General features: G+C 47.6%; 12 protein-coding genes across 12 annotated transcripts, besides 2 other annotated features; 5 read left to right on the forward strand and 7 right to left on the reverse strand.

Annotated features, from left to right (window-relative positions):
* Positions 1–136: 136 nt before the first annotated feature.
* On the forward strand, positions 137–1,211 carry FPSE_10853 (uncharacterized protein; the record flags this gene model as incomplete). The annotated part of the gene is made up of 2 exons (XM_009263970.1): positions 137–283; positions 627–1,211. Coding segments are annotated over 2 exons (732 nt in total), but the record flags the coding sequence as incomplete, so codon positions are not given.
* Positions 1,212–1,770: 559 nt separating this feature from the next.
* FPSE_10852 (uncharacterized protein) lies at positions 1,771–2,463 on the reverse strand (the record flags this gene model as incomplete). Its single annotated transcript, XM_009263969.1, has 1 exon — positions 1,771–2,463. One exon carries the CDS (start codon positions 2,461–2,463, stop codon positions 1,771–1,773), a length of 693 nt encoding a protein of 230 aa, XP_009262244.1.
* Positions 2,464–2,779: 316 nt separating this feature from the next.
* FPSE_10851 (uncharacterized protein) lies at positions 2,780–3,475 on the reverse strand (the record flags this gene model as incomplete). Its single annotated transcript, XM_009263968.1, has 1 exon — positions 2,780–3,475. The coding sequence occupies one exon, from the start codon at positions 3,473–3,475 to the stop codon at positions 2,780–2,782; it is 696 nt and encodes a 231-aa protein (XP_009262243.1).
* A 734-nt stretch (positions 3,476–4,209) lies between these two features.
* Positions 4,210–4,718, reverse strand: FPSE_10850 (uncharacterized protein; the record flags this gene model as incomplete). The annotated part of the gene is made up of 2 exons (XM_009263967.1): positions 4,210–4,337; positions 4,391–4,718. The coding sequence occupies 2 exons, from the start codon at positions 4,716–4,718 to the stop codon at positions 4,210–4,212; spliced, it is 456 nt and encodes a 151-aa protein (XP_009262242.1).
* Positions 4,719–6,874: 2,156 nt separating this feature from the next.
* FPSE_10849 (uncharacterized protein) lies at positions 6,875–11,697 on the forward strand (the record flags this gene model as incomplete). Its single annotated transcript, XM_009263966.1, has 9 exons — positions 6,875–7,220; positions 7,438–7,566; positions 7,834–7,901; positions 8,341–10,449; positions 10,502–10,670; positions 10,709–11,202; positions 11,258–11,362; positions 11,409–11,414; positions 11,629–11,697. The coding sequence occupies 9 exons, from the start codon at positions 6,875–6,877 to the stop codon at positions 11,695–11,697; spliced, it is 3,495 nt and encodes a 1,164-aa protein (XP_009262241.1).
* Positions 11,698–12,549: 852 nt separating this feature from the next.
* Positions 12,550–14,151, forward strand: FPSE_10848 (uncharacterized protein; the record flags this gene model as incomplete). The annotated part of the gene is made up of 1 exon (XM_009263965.1): positions 12,550–14,151. The coding sequence occupies one exon, from the start codon at positions 12,550–12,552 to the stop codon at positions 14,149–14,151; it is 1,602 nt and encodes a 533-aa protein (XP_009262240.1).
* A 464-nt stretch (positions 14,152–14,615) lies between these two features.
* On the reverse strand, positions 14,616–15,344 carry FPSE_10847 (uncharacterized protein; the record flags this gene model as incomplete). Its single annotated transcript, XM_009263964.1, has 2 exons — positions 14,616–15,177; positions 15,262–15,344. 2 exons carry the CDS (start codon positions 15,342–15,344, stop codon positions 14,616–14,618), a joined length of 645 nt encoding a protein of 214 aa, XP_009262239.1.
* Positions 15,049–15,184: a microsatellite.
* Positions 15,345–15,638: 294 nt separating the features above from the next.
* Positions 15,639–15,737: a microsatellite.
* Positions 15,738–16,467: 730 nt separating this feature from the next.
* Positions 16,468–18,327, forward strand: FPSE_10846 (uncharacterized protein; the record flags this gene model as incomplete). Its single annotated transcript, XM_009263963.1, has 1 exon — positions 16,468–18,327. One exon carries the CDS (start codon positions 16,468–16,470, stop codon positions 18,325–18,327), a length of 1,860 nt encoding a protein of 619 aa, XP_009262238.1.
* A 304-nt stretch (positions 18,328–18,631) lies between these two features.
* FPSE_10845 (uncharacterized protein) lies at positions 18,632–20,412 on the reverse strand (the record flags this gene model as incomplete). The annotated part of the gene is made up of 2 exons (XM_009263962.1): positions 18,632–19,227; positions 19,281–20,412. 2 exons carry the CDS (start codon positions 20,410–20,412, stop codon positions 18,632–18,634), a joined length of 1,728 nt encoding a protein of 575 aa, XP_009262237.1.
* An 800-nt stretch (positions 20,413–21,212) lies between these two features.
* Positions 21,213–22,219, forward strand: FPSE_10844 (uncharacterized protein; the record flags this gene model as incomplete). The annotated part of the gene is made up of 3 exons (XM_009263961.1): positions 21,213–21,450; positions 21,503–21,952; positions 22,002–22,219. 3 exons carry the CDS (start codon positions 21,213–21,215, stop codon positions 22,217–22,219), a joined length of 906 nt encoding a protein of 301 aa, XP_009262236.1.
* Positions 22,220–22,271: 52 nt separating this feature from the next.
* On the reverse strand, positions 22,272–23,490 carry FPSE_10843 (uncharacterized protein; the record flags this gene model as incomplete). Its single annotated transcript, XM_009263960.1, has 2 exons — positions 22,272–23,061; positions 23,114–23,490. The coding sequence occupies 2 exons, from the start codon at positions 23,488–23,490 to the stop codon at positions 22,272–22,274; spliced, it is 1,167 nt and encodes a 388-aa protein (XP_009262235.1).
* Positions 23,491–23,989: 499 nt separating this feature from the next.
* On the reverse strand, positions 23,990–25,460 carry FPSE_10842 (uncharacterized protein; the record flags this gene model as incomplete). The annotated part of the gene is made up of 2 exons (XM_009263959.1): positions 23,990–25,192; positions 25,290–25,460. The coding sequence occupies 2 exons, from the start codon at positions 25,458–25,460 to the stop codon at positions 23,990–23,992; spliced, it is 1,374 nt and encodes a 457-aa protein (XP_009262234.1).
* Between the last annotated feature and the right edge of the window lie 908 nt (positions 25,461–26,368).

A 26,368-nucleotide genomic window follows, 5' to 3' on the forward strand; every position in this document is an offset into this window, starting at 1 on the left:
GAGAAGGGGCCTGCATGGCTATCACCGGGCCTACCTCCACGAGTCGTCTCTTCCATCTTTCTTTGGACCTGCCCTTCCAGCTGGCAACCATACCATCTATGCTCTAGCAAGGGCTATTACAGACTGGACTGACCAGTCAAGCGATGATTGGCGTGTCAGGGCAGCTATCTTCGGTTGCGCCCTGATCCTGTTGGTCGGAGAAACCAGCGATGACTATGCTAGCTGGTTGGAAGCTGAGAAGGAAGCCCTAGAGAGGCTAGAGGTCGCGAAATTATTGCTAACGGTAGTTCAGTTTTATTACTTCTCTCTTGGTACACTATGGCTATACTGCTATCACTATTCGAACATCCGACATTCCTGCTGCCCGCCAAGAAGTCATCAAGAAATAGAACGACCCAGAATTGGACCTTAACGTTTTTATTGGCAATATCAATACCTTAAGCACAAGGGTCAAACTGCATTCGGCGTGCCACCTCGGCATATTTTTAAATTGGCATCTTGACCCTACCATTATAGAGAAGAACTTCCGACGGCTCAATGGACCTAACCAGAGAGAGGCGGTGCAATAGTTCTTGCTAAAGCAGGCTAATTCATACCAAGACAATGTTAAGCGTCTTCTGGTACAGAACTGGATAGTCACTTCGTCCTACAATTGTGGTCTCCCGTTGTGGATGGACGATGAGATCCTCGAGATTAGTCTCTGTGAGGTGATGAAATCTCTTTGGCATCAACCATTCAACCGCTACGCTTGGTTGGTTGAGCACGAGTACTCTCAATTTGAGATGAGCTACCACGCAAACCACATCATCATACTTGGTCATGTCTTTTCGATGCTTGCACGGCTCTTTCTATCTGCACATGAAAAGACGGAGCAAGACTTCTACAACGGCAATGTCGACGTTCTCGTTGAGGTAGCCAGGCGGCTGTCCAACCCTGAGAGCGATATCTGCCATTTCCGGACAGTTAATGCGGCTGAGCACTACCTCCGACTTGATGGTGAGATATTTGCACCCAGAATGGCCAAAATCATCCGGCGTACTATCAAGGTGATTCGAGAAGAGACCGAGCTTGGGGAGGCCAGTGAGACTGAGTCTCACAACGTCAGACTCCGTGCTGCAGTCGACGCTCGTCGGGCTAAGGTGAAAAACAAACGCATGTGGATTATCAGCACAGAAGCTGCTGGTATAGCATGCAAGATTGCCTACCATTGAAGTACTCAAGCGAGCGACAGGTAGGGCGATTTAGCGGGCAAGCAGAAGGCAATGAACAAGATACTCGTCGTGCCTTCGAGGCTGGACCTAGTTTTGGTTCTGATGGTGCCCCTGCCACCGTTTCAGACGGGTGCTATGAACATAGAAGGATGATGTAGATTGCTAGTTACTTAGTTACGTATGCTACTTGGGGATAGCATCTGCGAAACAGAAAAACTAGATGTTTGTTGATCTAATACCGATAAACACTGGTGAATGCAATGGATGTCTCAGTTACGCTTGTCAAACAGCATACAAATACCCAGACACCGAATTTTGCAACCAATAGTATTATCGCCTACAGAATAGACCATCTTCCCTGTAACAGCTACGGTTAGAGGTTTCTGGTTAAGTCCTGAATCATGCTACCGAGAGTCGAGCTAGTATTCTTCCTCATTCCCCTTTCTTGGTCACACTCAACCTCCTTCTTGAACCCTTTTCTTCGGGTCATGACCATAGTCAACTCGTCTTGTGGTGCTAAGGACTGCTACAGGGTAGAGTAAGAGTAATCTCAATCGGATCACTCCTCCTTGGTCAGGTCTTTCAACATCCTGCGTCCTCTCAAACAATCCTTCTCGTGGAAAGGCTCTCTGCTTGTTTCCTTAATCCCTTCCTTAATCCAATCCTGGACGGCAGGTTGCCAAAACAAGCTATCAGCATACTCCTTCGCCGCACCATCCAACACAATACCGTAAGTCTTGAGACGAGATGCAATTGGCGCATACATGGCATCCGCGATACTGAACTTGCCAGCAAGCCACGGTCCACCAAATCTTTCCAATCCTTGCTTGAATAGCTCATTGAGGCGGTCAATGTCTCTTTGAAGTGCTTCACTCGGTTCACCCAGCTCAATCCGGAGACCGACGTTCATGGAGCACTCGTCGCGAATAGCAGGGAAACCCGAATGCATCTCAGCAGCAGCACTTCGTGCAAAGGCGCGTGCGGCGACGTCAGCTGGCCACATCTCGGGATGCTTCTCGGCCATGTACTCGCAGATGGCGAGCGAGTCCCACACGACAATTGAGTTTTCGGAGTCGTGAAGACAGGGGACTTTTCCAGAGGGGGAAAATTCGAGGAAGTCGGGTTGGCGAAGACCGGGTTTGAAGAGGTTGAGCTTTTCTTCAAAGGGAATGGCGAAGGATTGGAGGATGACCCATGGTCGCATTGACCAAGAGGAGTAACGCTTGTTGCCGATGTAAAGTGTGTATGTCATTTTTAACGTGGATAAGAGTGTGTGAGTTCTTGAAGATGGAAGATGGTGAGGTTGCTTGGTAGATTATATACCTAGTGTTGAAGCCCCATACAACTGCAGCAAAGTGGCTCACTTAGTTGCGCCCTACGATTAACATGCGGGATTTGTAATCACATTGACTCGGGGACTCTTGAACGAATTGAGAAGGTGAAATGACATTTAGTAAATGTCATTATATATCATTAAAAGCCATGCATGTATATACAACATTTTGATCCTCGCTTATGCCCAACAATAACACCCCCATCCATGAATGCTTATACCACTGACTAACCCATCAGACATGCCCATAGGCGTCGTGCTTAGCTGGCGCGTAAGCCGGCACAAGCTCGTTTCGTCGCTGCATAGCATCCCAAAGCGCAAGAACAGTCTCGACGAGGTGAATAACGAAGAAGGGAATCAGGTTATACTGCCAACCCTTCATGAGTCGCAGGTGATGTTCAATATCGCTTCTCTCGTTCGAGTCGCTAAGATCGAGGTCCAAAAGAGCCGAGAACCAATTCTGCGGCGTCCACGACTCGAGAGGGTATTTCTGACCAGCATTAAGCTTCGCCGCGACACTGGGAATGATGCTCTGCCCGTTGTGCTCGTTTGTGACGACAAAGGTGTAGATGAGAGCTGAAAGGACAAGCAGCAAACTGAGGACATTGAAGACGAGCCAAGTAGTATAGAGGAAGCGGCTGAATTTTCCGGGGGTTTGTCTGTTGCGGAGGAGGAGAGAGAGGATGCCTCCGCAGCCGATGAGGACGAATGCTGTTCCTGCTGCGCCGTTGCTGGTGTGGCCCTGGTCGGTGATGATGTTGGCTGGTTCACCCTTGATCTGGTATTTTGTGCCTTGCCATTGGAAAGAGAAAGTCCCAGTCGCGGTGCGGTGTAGCCAACCAACCATGCCAGAGATGAAGGAGAGTTCGATGATGGAGACGACCATGAGAAGCCCGAGGGCGACGTAGAGTAGTGGACGTGTTGGAGCCATGATGAATGTTTCGAGTCAAATGTTACAGCTTCAGACTAGAAAGAGGACACAAACGAAACAAGATGATAAAATAAAGAAACGACAAGGTAAGCTTGTATTTAAAGAAGGACCTAGATCAAACAAAAGGGTTGCCGTGATGCCGAGCGTAGGAGCTCAGCCCTGCTAGCGCTTACATGCTGATGGAGCCCGATGGTGGCTAAGCTGACCGTAAGTAACGCCATGGTGTTGTAAATAGAACCTAGGCTCACCTCAGCGCAGCGCAGCATCAGTACTGTATGTATCTCAGCTTAGCCCACACAGCCACCTGCAGGGATGAGTGGCTGCTATCGTAGACACTATCTGTTTAGTTCAACGGCTAGTTTGGTCCTTTATTTGGAGTAAGCTCTTTGGTGGACACAAGCTTTTGAGGTTCGTGTTTGTCCAATGACGGTGCTAGAGCATGTTTGTTGATGTTTTGAATCAATCGGTGAATTCCGTAGATAAGGTTAGATCTGGGAACTTTGTGATCACAAGGCAAAGAGTAGCATTTGTTGTGTGGTATTTTGTTACATGACGCCGAGGTGACATTCTTTTCAGTCGGTGATTGGATTGCTATTCAAATTCACATGCTGATCCCCGTTGCTGAGTGAGACGGAAGACGTTATACCGATCGTCCATATTACCCCGGACCCCAAACTCCATGATCGACGGGACTTTGGTAATGAAACCCTCATCCATGTCAGCCCTATCAACTGCTATCTTTCAACCAACGGTAGCAACAGCGTAGGTCCAAAATCTTGTTTGACGCATGTATCGACATTTAAACCAAATCTCTTGTCCTGATCAATCTCGTCTGTGTCTGCAAACCGATACGATCTGTATTCTGTATCATAATCAGCACAAATACTCAACCGTAGCAAATCTTTAGGTACTCACCACAAACACTGAACCTGTCACCCTGGACCATAAACGCAGCAAACCCCCGATGCGTTACCAGCACAATATCCTTGTATTTCCCCGCCTTGGCAATCTCACTCACCCTCTGCCGAACCCTCTCGGCACGCACCGTCGCATCACCAGGGGTATGAGACGGAAAATCCCAGCGCTCTGGACACCCCGACAAGTCGAGATGAGGAAACTTTGCCGCTAAATCTGCACGCGCAACGCCCTTGTTGCAGGTAGCGTCGTGGGCCTCGCGCAGGTCAGGCCAGACCTGGATCTCTGCATCTCCCGTGATGAGAAGATATCGAAACACGATGTACATTGTTTGGATCGTTCTCGTCATGGGCGATACGATTATCAGATCGGGTTTTACTTTGAGGGTTTGCTGGACGTTGCGGGCTTGTCGAGTGCCTAGGTCTGTGAGGGGAGGGTCGCGGTGGGGATAGCCTCTTTGGACGCTTGCTGCGTGTCAGCTTTTAGTATTGACTGGTAGAGAGAAACAAACTTGTGAAGGGCTTGTCCATGGCGCAGAATGTGAACTCTAGTCATTTCAGCTGCTCTTGAAAATGTTTCAGGTGTGATGGTTTGGAATGTAAGTTGTGAGTTGGCGGACAAGCGGTAACAAAGAGGAGAACAACAAAGATTGCCACGTGAGCGTCATCGTGGCTTGCTTGAGTAACAAGCGAGTAATTCAATACACTGTTTAGCTGAAGTGGCACTCTTTCGCTAAATATTTGTTGTTTGTTATTGTTTTATAAGAAGGGGAATCCGATATCCCATAAGAACACAGAAATATCCTAGAAGAGTAAGCGGTGATTAATTCTATCCCTTGTAACTGCTATAAATATCTCCACCATAAGCGTTCCAAGCGATCAATACTGTGTGTGTAGCATTGAGATTTATTAACTCGATAGCTCAATTCTTATGGAAGCCATTTTTCAACAAATGCATGAGGAAATTTAATTCACATGTGAGGTGTTCATAATTCAGATACGTTAAATCAAAACCAGAATTGTTGAGTTCGCCGCCACAGGGACATATCTGAGATCTTAATCTATCTACAGGCACCGCACTCATGGCGTCGAATTCCCGGCTTTAGGTCCCTCTAGAAGTCATACATTAGATACACATAAATTCAAGTTATCTACTGTGAGAGGCGTAAGAGGGACACGCGAAAAGGTGAAGGAAGCACGACATGCCGACTTTCAAGACAAGCAAACATCAAAGATTCAGCCAGCGATGCTTCCGTGGCTGAACATACTCCATACACCAAAAATGCCCTACAGAAGGCAGTACTCGCTCTTCCTGGTCGAAGGGTATCCTTCGTAAATGGCAGGGTCCAACTTTCGCAGGTAGTGAGTATGCGGGACTCGTACGTAAACGCGTTCCTGATCCAAGGTCTGGTGTCGTCGCCGCCCTGCGTATTGGCGGTTTAATTCAACATCAGCTTGTTCCTGATTCGTCATTCTAGTTAAAGCTCTTCTCACAGCCACGGGTAATTTCTTACTTGATGAGCCAAGAAAACTCCAGCAACTGCATCCAGTCAGTAGGCTACACCGGAAACAGCTCCCATGTCCGCTTTCATCACAACCCATGCCCTCAAAAAACAAGGAATTTATATCTAGTCCATCATTATTTATCTTTCTTCCAAATGCGTTTTATTCTTATTCAAGACATATCATATCCCCCTCCGGAGACAAAACATCTTCCCGGCCCCATCTTGTCTCATTCAAAATGTCACTTTGTTTTACATCTCTCACTCTTTTCTACTACTGGCCTTGAGAAAGGTCAGTAAAACCTCTCGTTAATTATGACAGAGATCAAGCTGTACCATTATGAGCCCTCTTTTATTCCCGCCCTTGTCGTTTTGGGCTTGTTTTTTGCTTCTACCTTGGTTTGTTTGATGCAGATTGTGCGATGCAGGACTTGGTTCTTTATTCCCTTCCTTCTTGGCTCCGCTGGCAAGTAATACCATTGCCACGAGAAAACAAATACTGACATTTCGCAGTTGAAACTGTTGGATATGGATGCCGTGTTTGGTCATCGCAAGAGTCGCCAAACTGGTCTACCCTTCCTTATGCAATCCAGACCTTTACACTCCTTACTGGTCCAATTTTAATGCTTGCGACTATATACATGACTCTCAGCAAAATCATCATTGTTTTGGACGCAGATATACACTCTCTTGTTCCTGTCAGGGTCTTGCCCAAGGTCTTTATCTTTGGGGATTTGATCTCGATTGCATCCCAATTAACCGGCAAGTACAACAACATATCATAAATCGTACTCATCTGACAATCAACAGGTGCTACCTACTTGGTAGATGCTACAGACGCTTTCCAACAGAGAACAGCCCAACTTATTATCGTGGGCGGTCTCGCATTCCATATCTACTTTTTCGGCTTCTTCACTTCCGTTCTACATATTGCCCACACCCGTGTCCTCCAAACCCCAACGAGTCAAAGCACGGTTATCACAATGCCCTGGCAACGTTGGATCATTGTTCTCTACCTTTGCTGTGGTCTTATCCTCATCCGATCCATATATCGAGTCATTGAGTATGCCACCGGCCCTCTCGGCGTTGTCCAAAGTACCGAGATATACTTTTACGTCTTTGACTCTGGATCCATTTTTATCATCACCTGTCTTTTCAACATTTTCCATCCTCGGCAACTGGCTACAGTGTCTAAAGACGATTTACCAGACCCTGAGACTATCATTATCACACCATCAAAACCTCTATCTCGATATCCACCGCAGGCACCTCCTCGATACCTGCAACCTCCACCTTTTCTTCCCTCACATGCCAATTTGAGAAATCGAGGTCCGTACTTTCATTATCCGAAATCTCATTACAGAAGTCAATCATTTATACAGTATCCTCCTCCGATGCACTACTATCAGCAGCGGAGACCTTATACACTGGTCCACCATCGACCGCGGACAAACAGGACCAATAAGAGCTTTAATCCATCGATGAGCTCGTCTTCAAGTGGTGTCAGCATATATAATCCCCAGACTGGTCAGTATGAACCAATTAGACGGTAGATTGGTGGCACGAAAGGAAGCAATGGAGGAGTGTCTAGCTTTTGAGAAAGTCTATTTACCACAACAAGTTGTTTCCTATGTTACAGAGTTTAGTGGGAAATTAGAATACAATACGCCAGCTAGTATGTAGAAGACAATTTAGCCCCCACATCTTATGGAATAGAGATGAGTTGTCTAAGAAGTCTGATAAGTAACTAGAGCTGCCCTGATAGAATCGTCTCTAATGCTGTCGGCAGTCGATCTTTAGCCAGCTCCCACTCTCTCATTTCGGTTTCAAATTATATAAACTCCAGTCACGACATGTTAAGAAATGCTCTTGTTCCTATTTGGGCTATTTGCCTTCGCTTATGCGGCCTTATCCAGTTCGAGATAATATCAACACCATTTAGCCGCGAAGGCCGCCAAGAAGGCCAAGGAAGCAGGCTGTGTTTACAAGGTTGTAGCAGATTGTGGCTATGTGAGATGCATAATCAGTTCTTACACTTTACATTAAAACAGCATCCTGTCCTCTCCAATCAGAAAAAAAAACAAGTGTCTCTTTCTGCTAACCTTCTGGCCAATTATGGCCATTCTTGAGGAATTCCGAGGTATCTATCCTCAGCCAGGACATGCTTATGTGCCTTCGATAATACAAACAGTAGGAGACCCACGTCATCTCCCAAGAACCTCCAGATGGCTGCGATCAAAGAAACTATCGCGTGTATCGTCACTACAGTTGGTCTTGTATTGGATTATCTCCCCAATCTTGAAGCCAGGTACGGTGGAAAGACACTACAGCCGGACAACCGTATGCTTTGCTATACTGAGATGTATTGTTGCGTGGCCTTGGCTGTACATGTTGGTAAGATAATGGCATCTCTTTCAGGCTACTGATCACGCTAACCTTCATTTTTCAGCTCGCTGGTTTCGAAACCCCGCCAAATGAATCTTACAACCCTGTCATTCCTTACCGTACAGAACACAATTTGCCATCGGCAATGCAATCCACCTATTCAGATATCTCAGGTGGCCCTTCTACTTCGACAACTCCTCTTCAACCCGATACAGATTCCATACGGTTCCATGGTATCCGTTCGTCTTCAATCACAACCCAGACCCAATCACAAGATGATGTTACTACTTCCCAACCGCACAAGACGTCCGACGCTATTTCGCCTCTTATTCGTCCCAGATACCTCTGCTATGTCACCGACTTTGAGAACAGAAGGTTCGAGACAGTTAAAGTGTCGGATTATATCAAGGAGCATGAGAACGAAAATGTCGATCTCGAATTTGTCTTCGTCTCATACACGCGCGTTCAGTTCCGAGTCGCTACGGATGAAGAGATCGACAACTACATATATGCTTCCGAAGCGGAGAGGAACGCCAATAAACAACTCGCCCACAGGGATCGCCAGCAGTTAATTGACTGGGGCATTGATGCAGCTAGGCGAGCTGGCAAGAAGTCATTTTGGCTTGATTTCGAATGTATTCGCAGTCAAGATGGTATTGCACGAGCTACGAGTAGTAGTGGCGATGTATATCATATTTGTGATATCGTTCGAGCCGCACATTCTATGATAATTGCCATCGCCCCTTCTACCGAAGACAAAATCGCATCTATCCTCAACAGCAGGGATCTCGAGGCATTCTCCCCAAACAAGGTGACGCCTTGGCTACAACAATGGGGCTCCCGACTGTGGACGCTACCAGAGCTTTTACTCTGTCCGAATGAGCATCGTATCCAGCTATACATCGCTTCTGATACTTCTGAGCCAATGAGAATGGCGAAACGGAACTTTGCTGAGCGTGCATGGGAAGATGCCATTGTTGTGCAAGAGCTCGTCCATCATTTTGAGGGATCGGCAACGTTGACTACGACCCAGCTCATGGAGGCTGCTTTTGAATGCTTCTCGAGGCGACAGACGGATCAGTTCAGCCAGGGTGACATCACCTATGCCATCATGGGTCTTTTTTCTCGTAGACACCGTCCAACTGTTGATAAGGGAGACTCAGGATTACAGGCATTTGCGAAACTTGCGTTTAAAAACGACTGCGGTGCATTCCTGAGTCGCGTTATCTGTTTCGATCCTCCACCATCCGGCCCCTGGTATAGTTCGGTGGATCTCCGTGGTAGGCAACTTATCGAGGTGCATCCTCAAGTCACTGATGTCTTGGGTCCCGATGTTCTGCTCCTGGACAATGTCTACGGAGCCATGATAGACTGGGATAACCTTGATCCTGAGAGTGATATTACAAGACTCCGTCTTGGCGACATTTACAACGGTATAAACTTCGTATTCGTCGAATCATTCGTCGTCTTATGCTTACTGCTATGCTTTTTGGCCTTTGTACTGAAAATCGTACCCACAGGATACGAGTTGTTCATCTCTATAGCAGGGCTTATTTTATGGATCTGCGCCAGTGTTGCTATCATTCGCACCTTTATTCTACTGAAAAGCTCTATTTCCGCGGCTGGTACTGCTCCATCGGGTCGACTGATCGGTATAGAGGGAAGAGTGAGTGTCAACATGATTGAGGAATATCTATGGGGCTTCAACCATGGCAGGCTCAAGATAATGGAACCTCAACAAGACTCATTCATATCAAGACCAGAACGGGTCACTCCGGGTGACGCTGGTGCCTACGACTTCACAATTGTTGATACCCGGCTGATGACAATCACATACATTGTCAGTGACGAGCCGCCAACTGCAGTGCTTGTATTGAGAAAACGAGACGGTCTGTACGGCCAATTTCTTTGCTCATATGATTCAGAGCAGCAAGCCTTTCACCGCCATTCTGTTTTTAGAACGGACTTGAAAGGAGTCGAGGACTTCCATAAACACAAGGGAATACGACTCTCACTCGACTTACTTACCGTGCAGACCTCGAGGCCGACTTTGCAGAACATCCGTCCAGATAATCGACGAGCCACTAATCGCTTCAATGATGCTACTGAAAAGAGCATAGCTGCAGATGTGCCTAAGAGATGGCGGGTCTTGATATTTATGTACTTCTTTCTAGTAAGTCTGACAACAACTTAGTTCTACTACATACTCATAACTATCTCTATAGGTCTCTCTGCAACCCCCACTCTTGCCACCATATGAGTTTGAGAGTTGGGCCAACCAATATAGGTCACTCGGATACGCCTTGTCCTTTGCCATCGCTCAGCCCTGGGCTTACTTCCTGTTATCAAAATATTCTCTTCACAAATGCTGGTTTTGTATAGCTTCCCTGAAAGGTGAGAACATCCCACAGCTTTGTTACAAGAACTAATAGGTTATCAAGGACTTTTCTATTTACCTGTTACGCATTACGCTTACTGCAAGATCAATCTCCGCTTGATTGCGTTGTCGATTGTTGTTCTCCTCCAGCCAATAGTGGGTGACGATCTATTTTGGCCAATATACGGTGGCAAATACTACGAATTTATGTGCGAAGTAGTAAAAGGATTCATTAGTGGTCTCGAGATACCATGCATGGTAGCCATTGCATGGACCTGGTTCACTCTGGAGGAACTACCATTAATACTACTTGCACTGACTCTCACTGGCGAGAAGTTTCTGGTACTAGCTTCCGGATCATCGATTCACCAATGGTACCCATACCTGATGGTAATTATTGGTATCGGTCTATGCAAAATTCCATCGACTATCCATACATGCCTAATTGGTAGCCCAGATGAGGTCAGCTGGCTATCAGCCAAAGATAAAATATCCTACAAGGAAATGTCTGCAAATAAGGCATCACAGATTGCAAGACAGACTATGCAAGTAAGTAGTAACGCGCAAACTATATCCTACCTGAGGTACTAACAGACTTTAATAGCGACGATTGATTCGATACTTATTGGTCTTTGTGTTCTCCGCAATCACAAAGTTCGATGTTCACAGAAACTATGTGGCAGGATACACTGATGGATTCGGAGTGTTGGTATTTATGATGATTATTGGCACTATCCTGCTGAAGTTTCAACAAGCATCTTGTAAGTAGTGAAATCACCGGGTTGTCTTTGATCTTTTATCAAACTAATGGCCATGTAGTTTCAATCACATGTGTTTGTTCTCTATTGCCCTCTATTCTCCTTTGCATAGTACAGAGTAATGGGCTCAGGGCTCCATTTATTATACGCATTTGTATAGGAGTGCAAGAGAATGTAATTCCTCGTAGGTCAACTCATCTAACTCGAAACACCACAGATAATTGTCATTCTAACACAGTCTAGTTATATGGTCATTTACGATCTCGCACTCGTCAACTATAGCTGAGGTTGTTGCCGGTTTGTCAGTATCATTGACTGGTATATCTGTTGCATATTTACTTGAAGGGATGCTGGAGAAATTTTCCCTTATTCAAAGTATAATTGTAATGGTTATGAAGGTTATGTTACTCGGGTTACTATCTGTTCTTGCTTGGTAGTTAAGATAATTTACCTTCTTTCCACTTCACTTTATAGTAGAAAAACAGAATGTTTCGCCAGACGATCTTCAGAGGAGATTTAAGTACATGCGCTATTCTCGATAGCATCGTCTCCTTGATAAATTACACGTTGATCGCCTGTCCACTATCTGGCATTGATTGAATTTCCACTTTGGACGAGACTATACTTGGCACGGCCCAATTAAATATGAACCCATATTGACACAATATGACCGAATAGGGCTGCGGTAAGTAAATGCCTTCAATAAGGGTTTCAAAACGTTCATATTCATTGATTACCACCTGCCAGGTATGCAGTGCAGTTTTCAAGACGTCGGCTCAGCCACCTCTTCCACATTTGTGTTTCAAATCATATAAACTCTAGGCAGTCGCCATGTATAAAGTTGAGTTATAAGTAGAATGTACTCAGTAAGTGGGACCTTTTTTACAGGAAGAAGGTAGGCTGCCTTGAGTTGTCACTTTTGAGTTCAAGCCTCCAGGATTTAACCAAGTATCATCTTGGAAACTCCATATTCTCTCAACTTTATCTAATAACATTTATCAAATGACCATAAAACATCTCTTTAAACCTAATCTTATTCACTACTCCTTGACACTATAAAAGACTGCCCATCCTCCCTATCCTCTCCATTCCTCCCGTCATTCTTTTCAACTCACACGTCTCACCATCCATCGCAAACATGTCGTGGAATCACCTCCCTGCTGAACTGCGAAATAGTATCCTCAGCCATATAGCTGAGGAATACTCGCTTTCGGGAAGAGGTTCTAATCTTTCGGATGCCACTTCATATGCCACAGTCTCTCGCGAGTGGCAAGGTTTCTTTGAAGGCATCACCTTTCAGAATATCTCCCTCATCATCCATGACGCTACCGACTTGGACGATTTCGCCCGCTTCACAAGCGGTAGCAACGTCTACAGAAGATGCTATATCCGCAATATCTCAGTCATTATCGTTCTGCCGCCTTACGACTGCGAGGACTGTTGTGGGCCTGAGAGTGCGGAGGAGACTGAGCGGAATAATAATGTCTTCACTCAATCAATGCAGGCTCTTCTGGGTATTCTCTCAACATGGACACCAAATCCGCATCAACATGGTTTGACCCTGGAACTCAACATCAAATCCTCTTCAGACACAGACCATCATTTTTATGTTACCCAGATTACCGACGAGTTCCGTGTGAAACACTGGAACTGGAGCCATGAAGATAAATTATTCGCGGAAATCCGATATCCAGATCACTGCAATGATGAAGAAGTTTGGTGCGACTCCGTCAGTACACAGCTTCGTTCTGAGGGCTGCCGTGCCTTGGAAAGATACCTCGGGTCCCTATTGGAATTTACCGACCTCCGTCTACCCCGCGTCGAAGTTGTCACATCCTTTATGCAAAGACACCAGTTCAAACGCCAGCTGAGTCCCTGCGCACTGGGTAGGCTAATGCAGGAAAGCTTGGTCCGGTTATCGTCACTCAGACTAGAACGATGGTGCAGACCAAGAGTAAAAGCAGAACGAATGTACATCAGGCATTTCAAAGAGCACTTCCTCCCATGCTTGCCAGAAAGCCTCGAAGTTTTTCAGTACTATGCTGAGAGGCCCATGTCTGTGAATCTCTCAGCCAAGGGACGTGTCAAGCCGCTGTCTCTCGTCGAGCTATTATCCATCGAGGGACATCGCTTCAAGCAGATTTCGGTTGTGGAACCGTACGACTCGACGGTTTGCTTACAGACGATGAAGTCCATTACAGATGCTTCTTTGACCAAGCCACTCGTTACCGCGGGATGGCATATGCTTGAGAAGGTTTGTTTTGAGTCCAAAGTAGTAGGAGGATGCATACAACGGAAGAATCGGCGAATGGATCGTATCGACGAATTGTTGAAACTGTCAGCTTCTATGGCCCAAATGATGCCCAACCTTCGCAGTTGGGAGATTTATGGCTTGGGGATCCCGTCGCTTATTGGAGGTTGCCATTTCCATTACAGCGTCCAGCTATCATCATCATCTGCTTCTATATCATGGAAAGGCTGGTGGATCAATGGATTAGACAACACAGGGGAAGACTTTTCGTTTTCTCCCAACGTCAAAAGCGCTTGGGACGAGGTTGCTATTCTACATACCGGCAATGGCGTCACATGTTTGGTGGATGAGAATCAATTGGCCGATGATGACATCGACCATCCTCGTATGGAAACTATGGTTTTTGAGCTCGATCCTATACATCCTTTCACAAGGCATTTGGATCAATGGGGATATGAGGCACTGGCTACTGCATCACATGATGAATGATCTTTAGGGTATTAGAAAAATTATCGGCTATGGGCATAAGGGGTGAAATTATTATACTACTTAGACTATACTCTTTAAGGTTTTTATTTTTATAACCTAAGAGTCAGGAGGTTAACGTTTCTACGATACATCTAGTAGGTTTTAATAACATCTATTGTTTTTATGCTTACTAAGCCATGACTTACATTTGAATCACAGTAATGAGAGAAATACCTCAAGTTTGATGATTCGCTGTTTTTGACAAATAGTCAAGATCATTCGACCTGTAATCAAGGAGGTCAAGAAAGAGATCAAGTCCGGGGAGGGTCTTGATAGTGAAGTGATGACACGCAACACCCTTCTGTAGCAATCTTCAGCTTCACTCAGCTTCGTTACCATCCTCGTCATCCTCGGGGTCAACAGCCACACTGCTCAGACGAAGCGATCTAACAAGTTAAACTACCCTTCTGTAGCAATCTTCAGCTTCACTCAGCCTCGTCGCCATCCTCGTCACCATTTTCTTCATCCTCATTACCAGCCCCATCACTGTCGTCATCCTCGGAGTTGACAAGCATACTGCTCACAGGCTCTTTAGCCTTCCCCTTCCCCTTCCCCTTAGACCTAGAACTAATAGACTTATACTTAGAAGCGGCAGTGTTAGACTTGGAAGGGGTAGCCTTCGACTTAGAACTGGCAGTCTTAGATTTAGAGCCGGCAGACCTGGTCATTCTGCCAACAGTTGTAGGGGCAGTAGGAGCGCTAGCAGAACCAGACTTAGGACGTGAGTTTTTGGCTTTCTTCTTTGGGTTCTCAACATCCACTGGATCATCTTGATTGCCATTACCCTGGTCAGCAGCACTGTCTGTGCTGGCAGACTTGCCTGCATTAGGCCGCTTGCGCTTTGTTGATGATACAGTGCCACCACTGCCACTGCCACTACCACCTCCGCGACCACGAACGCTGCCACCTCCGCGACCACGAACGCTGCCTCCTCCGCGACTACGAACGCTGCTGCCACCGCTGCCACCACCGCTGTCATTGCCGCTACTGTCACTGTCCTATTCGTCCTCTTCGTCCTCGCCGTCCTCGCCGTCCTCACCGTCCTCGCCGTCAGCGGCGTCAGCGGCGGACTGGTTATCGCTTTCAGATGATTCGCCAGCATCAGTATCAGAAAGTCCAAAATCAGAGTCCTCATCCTCCAATTTGACTCCCATGGACTTCTCCTTTCGAGCCTTGACATTACCGCGGAGCCTGTCGTTGCGTGTGATGAATTCACTATCAAGCCCCTCGGACTTGATCTCTTTCTTGACTTCTTTGATTACAGGTCAAAAAATGCGAATCATCGAACTTGAAGTTACTGGGCAGTAGAGAGGTTAACTTCCTAGACTAAGTCTTAGGTTATAAAGATAAATAGCCTAAAGGCTATGGTTTTAGTAGCATAAAATGACCTACTGATTTCGTCTTTTATGTTCTCAGCGGTCGATTTTTCTAACACCCTGAGGCATGGCCACCATTCTCGTCACCATTCTCGTCACCATTCTCGTCACCATTCTCGTCACCCTTCTCGTCACCATTCTCATTACTATCCTTGCCATTATCGTCATGACTTACATATCTCGATTTAGAGGCAACAAACTTCTATTGCAAAGGTTCAACTATAGTTAAACTACCTATTCAAGCTACACTTAGTAAGCTTAAGGTATGTCAGATACCTTAAGCTTACTAAGCCATGACTTACACGTGAATCACAGTATCAGAACAGGAATTGTCACCTTACCTTTACCATTGGTTACCAAAGTACTCATCTTAACCAACATGTATCATTCAAGCAAGGCCATATGCAAATTCCAGTGCAACAATGGGATTTGACTAACTGTAATATATCGCATTTCTTTTGCCTCAGCTCTATTTCCACAAACTGAAACACAACCAATCACCACCGTCCAAGTCTCAAGGGAGGTTCTAGTTCAGCCCCCTTGACAGCTTTCGTGGAATGCGTGTCTTAGTTTACAGGGGCTCCCATTCCAGAATATAGGGTTGAGCGTACAAAATGTACGGGATGACAGTTTGTCAGGGACTGAGGGCCCATGGTATGAGAAACATTGGCCCCTAGAGGCATAAGGGACGAAATTAGTAGGTCAGTTTATGACATTTAGACTATTGTTCTTAGACTACTTATTTTTGTAACCTAAGACGTGAGATGTCAACATTTCTGCTACCCACATCAAGTCCCTCTCCCTTGCATCCCATCCCAACAGCCCTTATATCACAGCCAACCCACCCGTTGGGGGTCTGTCTTGCTTCGCGATCAGCTTTTCTCTATGCCTCGCTAAAATCATGGTCGTCGTCTCTGGGTCCCCATGGGCCAAAAAGGTTGCATTCATCGTCATATCCGTCAACCTCCTCTTCTGGTGGCACTGCTTCTCCGTCCCTCAATCAGACGATGTTAACCCACCACCACCATTATCACGAATACAACGATCAGAAGCCATACCCGAAGTAATCACCAAGAAAAAGGCAAAAGACGAAGTCAAAGAAGTCAAAGATGAATCGACAACTGATAAAAAAGGCTTCAAGACGTTTCGCTCGTGGAGTCACTTCGAAATCACCAGACCCAGCAATGACAAAACCTTTATTTTCCGTCGTTTCAAGAGCTCGCCGCATAAACCACCTCATATCGAATGGAATCCCAACGGAGGCGAACTCTCAAAGGGATACGTCTTTATCACACCGCAGTCTACAGGGGAGGACAAAGGGATCGCACAAGCTGCTTCGTTCATCATGAAGCAAAACGCAGAGCTTATTTATGCGCACGACGACCAACCACTTGCTTCAGAAGGCTTTCGTGTGCAGAATATCAACAATGAGCAGTTTCTTACTCTGTGGCGCGGTGAGAGAAAAGGTGCGCATGGATTTGGGGAGGTGGTTATTATGAACAATCAGTACGAAAAGACAATTATTCACCTTGATGCTATCATCAATAATATGTTTGGGCACAAGTTCAAGGGAAAATTGGACTTCCATGAGCAGGAGTTGACGACGAGGGGAACGATCTTGGTCACGGCTTACAACACGACTGCTTACAACCTCACTGCAATGGGCGGCTCAGAGCGAGGATTCGTGTCGGATTCGATGTTTTTCGAGATCGATATCGAGACGGAGGAAGTACTTTTCAGCTGGAGCGCCCTGGATCACTTCTGGCCTGAGGATTCCATGCTTCCTCTCATCACAGCCTCTGGCTGCGGCACACCAATGTCACCATACGATTTCTTCCAGTTAAACTCCGTCCAAGCCATCAACCACGATTCCTTCCTCATCAGCAGTCGGAACTTCTGGTCCGTCTTTCTCATATCTCGCTCAACGGGTAAAGTCCTCTGGGAACTAAGAGGAAACACCAAAGGCGGCGACTTTGGCGCCATGCCACCCCACGGACGCTTCCGATGGCAGAACCACGTTCGTGCGCTAGAAGCTTCAACGCAGGGAATGGTGATAAGCATGTTTGACAACCACAACAGTCCAGAGGACATTACCAAGACGCATTCACGGGGTTTGCTTCTGAAGGTAAAGCTGCCGCCAAAGGTTGATGAGAAGCCAGAGATTTTGCGTATTCTTTCGCCTGATCGCGCAAAGGTTGCTACGCAGGATGGGAGCTACCAGGTTGGACTCAGTAATGGAAACTCGTTTATGAGTTGGGGTGCTGGTGGTGTTGTGCACGAGTATGGGCCTGAAGGCGGGCATGATCTTCGCTGGCAAGCTCGCTTTGGACACGACGAGTCAATCCGAAGTTATCGTGCCTTCAAAGATGTCTGGACAGGCACGCCTATAACATGGTCTCCAGCACTCGTCATCGAAAAGGTTGGGGAGTCAGTGCTCGGGTATGTAAGCTGGAACGGGGCAACAGACATTGAAGCGTACAATGTATACCTGTACGAGCCCGGCAGCGCCATGATGCCGATGGGTAAGGCGAATGTCACCGGCTTTGAGACGGGCTTTGATCTGGGTACCAAGTTTAACGAAACGAGCTGTATTCTTGTCGCGGCTGTGAGAGATGGGCGGGAATTGAAGCAGTCGAATGTGGGATGTTTGCAGGGAAGGACATTTGTGTCTTCATTTGTGGACTCGTATGGCCAAGCGGCGGGTGATTCCACGACGGAAAAGACTATGATGCAGAAGCTGATGGGGTGGTGGAACTCTTGATGATGAATGAACTTGTGCTTTTGAGCGGATGGAAGAGTACTTAGACTATACTCTTTAGGCTGTTTATTTTTATAACCTAAGACTTAGGAAATCAACTTTTCTGCTACCCAGTAGATGTGCTATTACTTCTAGAATGTATGAACGACCGAGATCAATTGATTGCTGAATTTTCCAAAATTGTACATCAAGCTTGTTTATTATATACGTCTGTATGTAAACTAGATGAACACACGTCAAACATCATACGCCCTACACGATCTACAGCACCAATCTTTTAAACATACCCATAAACGCATGCACTGCCTTATGGCGCAAGTCGCTTGGGTGTACGGGGGTAGTAAGCCGCAAGGTGAACACTGGGAAGAGCCAGAGCCCAAGCGACAATACGGTCGAGACCGAAACCACCGCCACCGTGGGCAGGAACACCGACCTGTCGGAAGACAGCAAGGTACTCCTTGATACCGTCGCTCTTAGGGTCAATGCCCTTGGCGCGGATACGCTCCTCGAGCTCATCGGGGTTGCTGACACGCTGACCACCGGAAAGAACCTCTTGTCCTCGAATGAACATGTCGAAAGCGTTTGTGACGCGAACGCCATCGCCAATTGTGGTGCCAGCGTCGTCGAGCTTGGCGTAAAAGGGTCGAGCGGTCTCGGGGAACTTGTCGATGACGTAAAAGTCGGTGTTGTACTTCTTGCGGACAACCTCACCCAGAGCCTTTTCTTGGGGAGTGCTCATATCCTCGTCGTCGCGGACGTTGGCGAACTCGGCGGGTCCTTCCTCTCGGAGGAGCTTCTGGGCGTCGGCAAAGGTCAGGCGGACCTCCTTACCGGGCTCGGGAAGGAGGAGGGGCTCGGAGCCGTAAACGGATCGGACGGTCTCAATCTCGGTGGCGCATCGTTCTGCAATTGAACGTGGTTAGCTATAGTCTGTCATGCTGTCCATTCAGACTTACCGTGGATCCCACGGAGGATGGACAGGAGGACACCCTCGAGAACGTCAAGAACCTCGAGGTAAGAGTCCTTGATCTCCATCTCCAGATCAAGACCAGTGAACTCGGTCATGTGTCTAGGAGTGTTGGAGTTCTCAGCACGGAAAACGGGGCCAGAGCTGAAAACACGCTCACGACCTCCAGCAATCTCGAACTGCTTGTAGAACTGGGGAGATTGGGCGAGGAAAGCCTCCTCTCCGAAGTAGGGAAGTCGGAAAACGTTACCACCACCCTCGGAGGCGGCACCGATAAGGCAGGGAGGCTCGAATTCCTTAAAGTGGCGGGGCTCGAGGTAGTTGCGGAAGAGGCGCTTGACTTCGATACGGATGTCTGCGATAGCCTGCTGAACGGGGGTTCGCTTGTGCATGGCAATGTTGTCGAGGTGAGTAAGCATGCTGGCGGAGGGAATGGTAGAGGTGGGCTCAGCAGGCTTCTCGGCCTCGTCGCCAGCCTTGCTCTCGTCGCTGAAGTTGACAATGGGCTGGCTAGCAGCATCCATGGTCATACCAAGCACAGCAGGAGCAGGGGCGAGGACGTAGCACTTGTTGATGTGAAGCTCAAGAGTGGAAACGCGGCAGCTCTTGACGGGCTCGAGAGGCTTCTTGACGACAGCTTGGACAACGACGAAACTCTCGGGGCTGATGCTGGTGACAAACTTGACCATGGGCTTGCTAACAACAGGCTCCTTGTCAGAAGCCATGATGACACCCTGAATATCCCAGTTTCCGCCCTTTCGAAGCTCGACAAAGCCCATCTTGGCACTCTGAACACGCGAGTTCTGGAGCCAGGCGCGGACAATGACGGTCTTTCCATCGTACGACTCGTCGAGGTTTCGGATCTCGACCTCTTGGGCGTCGCTGCTGAAGGACTCGGAGGTGACCTGCTTGTTTCCGTAGCTGTCCTTTGCGGGATCGTCCTCGAGGCTCATCTTAGCGGCAGCTTGTGTAGCGGCGTGTTCAATGGCGCGCTGGGCCTTGAGAGCCTCCTTCTTGGCCTTGGCCTCGGCCTTCTTGAGGGCCTTCTTGGAGGGACCGGCCTCACCTTCGGCGGGAGGAACGCCCTCTTCGGGGACGACTGGCTTTGCTTCTTCGGACATGATTGATGTTTTCGGGAGGGTGGTTGGTGATTGAGAAGCTAAAAGCAAGGCAAGACTTCAAGTCATAAGGCGGGGTGGTTTGGGCGATGGAGGGGCAATGAGGGGCAGACCAGAAGGTTTTTAAAGAATTTGTGCCACGTGACGTATTCGACGTCAGAGACGATGGTCTGACCCAGACGAGAGACGTTGAGCGTTACCGGCCGGCGTGGAGTCATTAAAACATGAGACGCAACAGCTATTGGGTGTTTAATTGAATGAATAAATGACAGCACCGTAATAGCTTCAGGATCTCAGACTAGTCATATTTAATGCTGACACTATGGTATGTCGAATTGCTGTCATGTTGACATGTTCATTCCATGCCACGATTAACAGACGGAATAGCGCAATTTGATCAATGGACTGACACATCCCTGGATGTCAACCTTGTATATCGCCTCAGTGGAAGAACAATTCGATCAAGTGGTATGCTCAATGAGTCCTTCACAAAGCCGAGTGTAATCCGACCGCCGAAGTCGCATTGCAGGGTGAATACTTCATGTCAAGGTAATAGTTCAGTCCCATCATTATATCTACTGTAGAGAACAGCTAAAAGTCTGCGCATATAATCACACTATACGGATAGTCTATATGGCAATTGGATTCAAGATGAGAATGGAATACCCACCCCGACTTATAGCCGTAGATGACTGATGCTGCATCAAAGGTTCCACCTACAAAACCCAAGAACGACATGTAAAAGCCTCGTATCTCAACTTCTCCATTTAATAAACAAATACTCAAATAAAAATAAAAACAATATGTCTTCCAACGGAGCAGAACGTCTCAAGAACAGAAAACCCATCAAGAAGCCCGTGCCGGCTTATCTCCCGGGCCCTGGCTCTGTCCTCACTGTTGATCAGACCCTCTACTCAACCATCCGCGACGCACCCCGCGAGCTCATCCAAGAGTTTACTCTTCCCATTCGCTCCGGAAAAGCATGGAAGGCACCTGCTGGGTCAATCGTAAAGATTAGTACCCCCGAAGGACCACAAGTTGGTAAGGATAAAATGGGAGACGATTGATGTGGTTTGCTCACTTACACCCACAGGCGACTTGAACATCTGGAACGCCCACAACCCGCGCGAACGCTTCTGGGCGAGTCGCACAAAGCAGCTCCACGCCTCGCACGTCTCAACCTACGACCGTCTCTGGTCCAACCTACCATACATGCGTCCTTTGGCGACGATCATCAAAGACAGCTTGGATTGGTATGGCACCGATGAGCATGGTGGTCGAGTGCACGATTTGCTCGGCACGCGATGTGATCCTTACATCAACACCGTCCTCAGCGGGGGCCAGTATAACTTCCAATGCCACTCCAACCTCACCCGCGCGGTTCTTCCCTTTGGACTAAACGAACAGGATGTTCACGATGTGATTAATATTTTCCAGGTCACTGGGTTAGATGAGCAGGGGAGATACTTTATGAATCCTTGTCCGGCGGAGAAGGGCGACCATATTGAGTTTTTGGCTGAGCAAGATCTTTTGATGGCGTTGAGTAAGTCTTTGTCCCAAAATGAATGAGGTTTATATGCTAATGTGGGTAGGCACATGTCCTGGTGGTGATCTTTCTCTTTGGGGTTTTGGAGAGGATAGTGAAGAGGAGATGATCAAGTGCTGCCGTCCCCTCAAGGTTGAAGTATATCGTCTTAAAGATGAGACGCTGTTGCAGAAGAATGGGTGGAAGCCAGCTGAAGTGTCGGGCTACAGTGGACGTCACGGACTAGATGTTCCATTGGGCGAGAATAGAGAAGAAAAGGCCTAGATAAATATGCTACATCCCTAGCTCAAGACATTCCAATTTCCCATTGATCCAATCACTTGGTCTTCTCAGCCTTGGCCTCAGCACTCAAAACAGACTCATCGCGATGTTGCATCAACGCAACAAGCGCACCACCAGGTCCCGAAAGCAAAACACTCGTAACAACTCCCCTAGCAAGATTCGTCCTCTCCTCCCCACTCTTCAACTCAGGCTTCACCTCCAAAAGCTGCTGAAGACCCCAGATAAGTCCCGCGACAGAACCAGTAGCGAAATCGTAGATGAGAAAGTTATGCATAGCTGCTCCAGCGCTGGACATGGGGTTGTTCGTATGCGGTGCTGCATCGGGACCAAAGACTTTTTCCATGGTGAATGACGCCGCGATACCTTTGGGGAATAACCCTGGAAAAGCGCTCGCTGCGATGAGGACTGCGTATGTGGTCATTTGGCTCACGACAGCGATGTTCCATGCAAAACCGTAGGCATGTCTCAGAGCAGCCTTCTCCAGCATAACCCTTGACCTGTTCGCATCCTGTCCGACGCTAATCCTCTTGAGAATACCAGTGAAAATAGTCTGCAGGATAAAAATGTAGAAAGGAGCCATTGACCAGACGGCGTTGGACCACTGTCGAACATTGTAGTTGGAGAACGGGTACACCAGGAAAATGCAAGGAACAATGTATCCCAGGAAAAAAGACGGAAATACAGTGTGAAGAGTGAGATAGTCGCGGATATGAACGCTTTGTGAGTATGACGCCTTGGAAGTGAAGAGGAGATGCACGATGTAGTATACCGGCGCGACAAAGCCAAAGCCGACAGACTGGATAATCCACAGCCAGACAGCACCACTACAATATCTCATCAGCAAACGAAACTCATCTCAGACAGTGAACAACTTACTTGAGTACAAGAGGGCTCCATCCAATAGTTCTCTGCGCTTCAATGACAAACACCATAAACGTAGCAATAAGCTGCCCTCCAAAGCAGATCGTGAAAAGCGACAGTTCCGGCCTCGAGCCATCCGTGACGCTCGCCCAGACGATATTCGAAAAGGCGAAGAAATCGTCAAGAAGACCAATTCCCGTGTATTTCTTAAGGATTAATCTGTCGGTATCGGGTAAGAAGCGTGGTAGAGGGTCTTGGATTATGTTGCGTGACATGTCCATGTAGCCATTGCGTTCGAGCTGGAGGAGGAGCGCGTCAAGGCCGAAGATGGCGAGGACGGCGAGAATGATGATTGTGGGGATGCGATAGGATACATTCGGTGAAGAAGTCATTTTTAATATTATTATGTTGGTTTGGAGAAGTAAAAGATGAAGAGGAATTGAGAGAGTTAGTGATGGATACAGTCAGACCCTTGCTGATGAAGGATTCCTTTGATGGGTCCCAGTCAGCAACCAAAACTCCGTCTCCATGCGGAGTTTACGAGCAAAACATCTCATCTACAGCAGCATCAGGAAAATAAACTACTTAATAGTAGCTCGAGATTATGAATTTATATACACTTAATTCTCAAGATATTAATTACTCAAGATATTAGTCCTCTACAATACAAAGGAAATAAAAGGCCGCAGGGGATTGAGATAAACGAGAGCGAATATACTACTTCGCATACTCAATGAACTACTAAAAAGAATCATCCCGTCATAAGACAATGTACCTAATTTTTGTTTCTCAAACATCCAATAAAACGAAACCACCTCGCATCCCGCAACGAGTTTTGACAACCGTCTTAGTATACAGTCTAAACAAACGCTGAATCTGGCCGACCATGACCTAGCGTTTGGTGACTCTTGTCCTGCCTTGAGTCTTCTGGGTAGTTGGCTTTGTCGCAGCCTTCGGGGGTCTACCCCTGCCTCTGGCGACAGGCCTTGCAGTCCCCTTTTTCTTCGACAATGGACCATTAGATGTTGAAGTGGCCTTGGTGTTGGTCTTAGGCTTGGCCTTGTCCGTTCCCTGAAGCTTGCTCATGTAGTCGTCAACATGCTCCTTGGCAACCTGCTCAATATAGCTTTGGTTCTCCCAGGTCTGTTCCGAACTGTCGTAGCCCAGCCACTCGACCAAGACTTGCTTCTTACCGCGGAAAGTCCTGTGTTTGCGGATGGCAAAGACAAGATAGACACCTGGGTCGTTGGGGTTCTCGGGTCGTCCGCCGGGTTGGTTGCGCCAGAAGTCAAAGAGGGCTTCGGGGCTATCTTGGTGGAAAATCTCTTCGTCGCTCCATGTGCGCTCGCCGTCACTCCACTCAACACGAAGTTCGATCTTGTCGTCAACCCAGCGATAGTCCATGATGCGCTTGAATTGGTGCTCTTGGTCATCTTCCTCCTCGGCCTCTTCAGACTCTTCTTGTTCGGGTTCTTCCTGCACGAGGGCCTCTTCCTCTGATTGCTGATCCTCAACTTCCTGATCCTCTCCTGAGAAGACCTCTTCCTCCTCTACCCCATTTTCCTCTCCTGGGAAAACCTCTTCTTCCTCTTCCTCCTCAACGACAACTTGCGACCGTCTAGGTCTAGGTTGATTCCTGGGAGAAGAGCGCTCCGAACGACCATCATTCACCGCCGTAAAGTTGGGCTTCATAGTCGCATGCTTTCTGGCGCTGGATGTCGCGGGGGAGTTCTTGGCGCTGGATCGTCTGCTCCTAACAGACTGGGCAGGAGAGTTCTTTGCACTGGCTCTGTTTGACATGGCGGGAGAGTGGTTGGTGTCATTGTACCCGCTGGTGATGGAATCCTCGCCAAGCTCCACTGACTGTTGCCTTCTAGGCGACGGTCGTTCTCGTGGGGAGGATGCGACGCGTCGAGACACGGTGTTATGGGTTGAGGCGGGTGATGACTGGGTGTTACCCATCGATCTTCGCTGTGGTGTCTTGGAGGGAGGTGGCATTGTAGAGATGGTCTCGCGCCTTGTGCTGGTGATGGAGATATCGGCAGTGGTATCGTGTACAGATGATGGAGAAGGAACGTTGCTGAGTCGCGAGCGCTATTTAAAAGTCAGTATACAATTGTTGAGGCAGTCGCGAAGGCAGCGGCAGGGCGCATTGGTGGTTGGGCAGGTGCATCAACAGTTGGGCACTTACAGGGCTACGGGTTTCCGATTCTGAAAAACGGTCCGAGGCGCGTTTGGAAATTCGATGGTCTCTGGGCGATAAAGTTCGCGACTGTGAAGCAGGAACAGGCATGGTGTCGGATGATGGCCTCTCGGGTTGCTTTTTAAGCGGTGACGAGAGGAAGCCAAAGAGCGCGTTCATCGCGAGAAAACAAAGAGGAAAAAACAGGGCAGAGAAAAAAAAAAGGGTCTAGCTCGATGACAAAGAACAATTCGATCAATGCACGTATGTAAACGCGATGACAAGGTTGAAAGGACGAAAGGGGTGTTGCTAAAATACGTGTCTCTACTTGATTCTTTGTCTTACGTGGGAAATGCGGATATGAATGGGAGATAAATAAATGTGTGTTGTTTACTTTTTTTCGTTTGCATCGGGTTCAATTTGTTGGAGTGACAAGGTCTCAGCCAAACCCATGATGCGTTTTCACATTACACATTACAACCTAGGCTGGGGGGTGACAGAAATTTAGGGACTCGAGATTATGGCACTGCAAATAACCGAGCAGGCTTGCGTGTCTCGAGGGGCATGAACTGTCCTGATTATTACATCTTGGCAGCAAACAAAGATCAGGTTTTCTGTTACGTACTACAAGGACAGGGCTTAACGCGACGGCTGATGGCGCGTGCTAATTGCCCGAGCTCCACACCATCAAACGGCAACAAAAGCAGACAAACAAGGTCATCTAAGAATAGGTTAGTTAAACAATGGCAAAGGGGGAAAGGGAATGACTCGTCTGTAGTTTTTGTTCTATTGAAGCAGTGAATGAAAGGAACTCAGCCCGCATGACACACATCGAATAGGACCAAATTGGAAGACAAAGAAGGCATCATCTTTAGTCCCTTGCTCTAATCAAGAGCACCAACAAGACCCTCCATCACTAACACAATCAACATGCGCCCCAGGGCAAAAAGCAAGTCACCACTGACAGACAGACAGACAGCTCAGAGGCGCAATCAGCAAAAGAAAGGGTCTGGCCGGGGATTGAACCCGGGACCTCTCGCAAGCAATGCTATAGGGTTTTCCCTAAGCGAGAATCATACCACTAGACC

The sequence above is a fragment of the Fusarium pseudograminearum genome, chromosome 2 (assembly GCF_000303195.2).
Source record: "Fusarium pseudograminearum CS3096 chromosome 2, whole genome shotgun sequence".
NCBI classification, from domain to species: domain Eukaryota; kingdom Fungi; phylum Ascomycota; class Sordariomycetes; order Hypocreales; family Nectriaceae; genus Fusarium; species Fusarium pseudograminearum.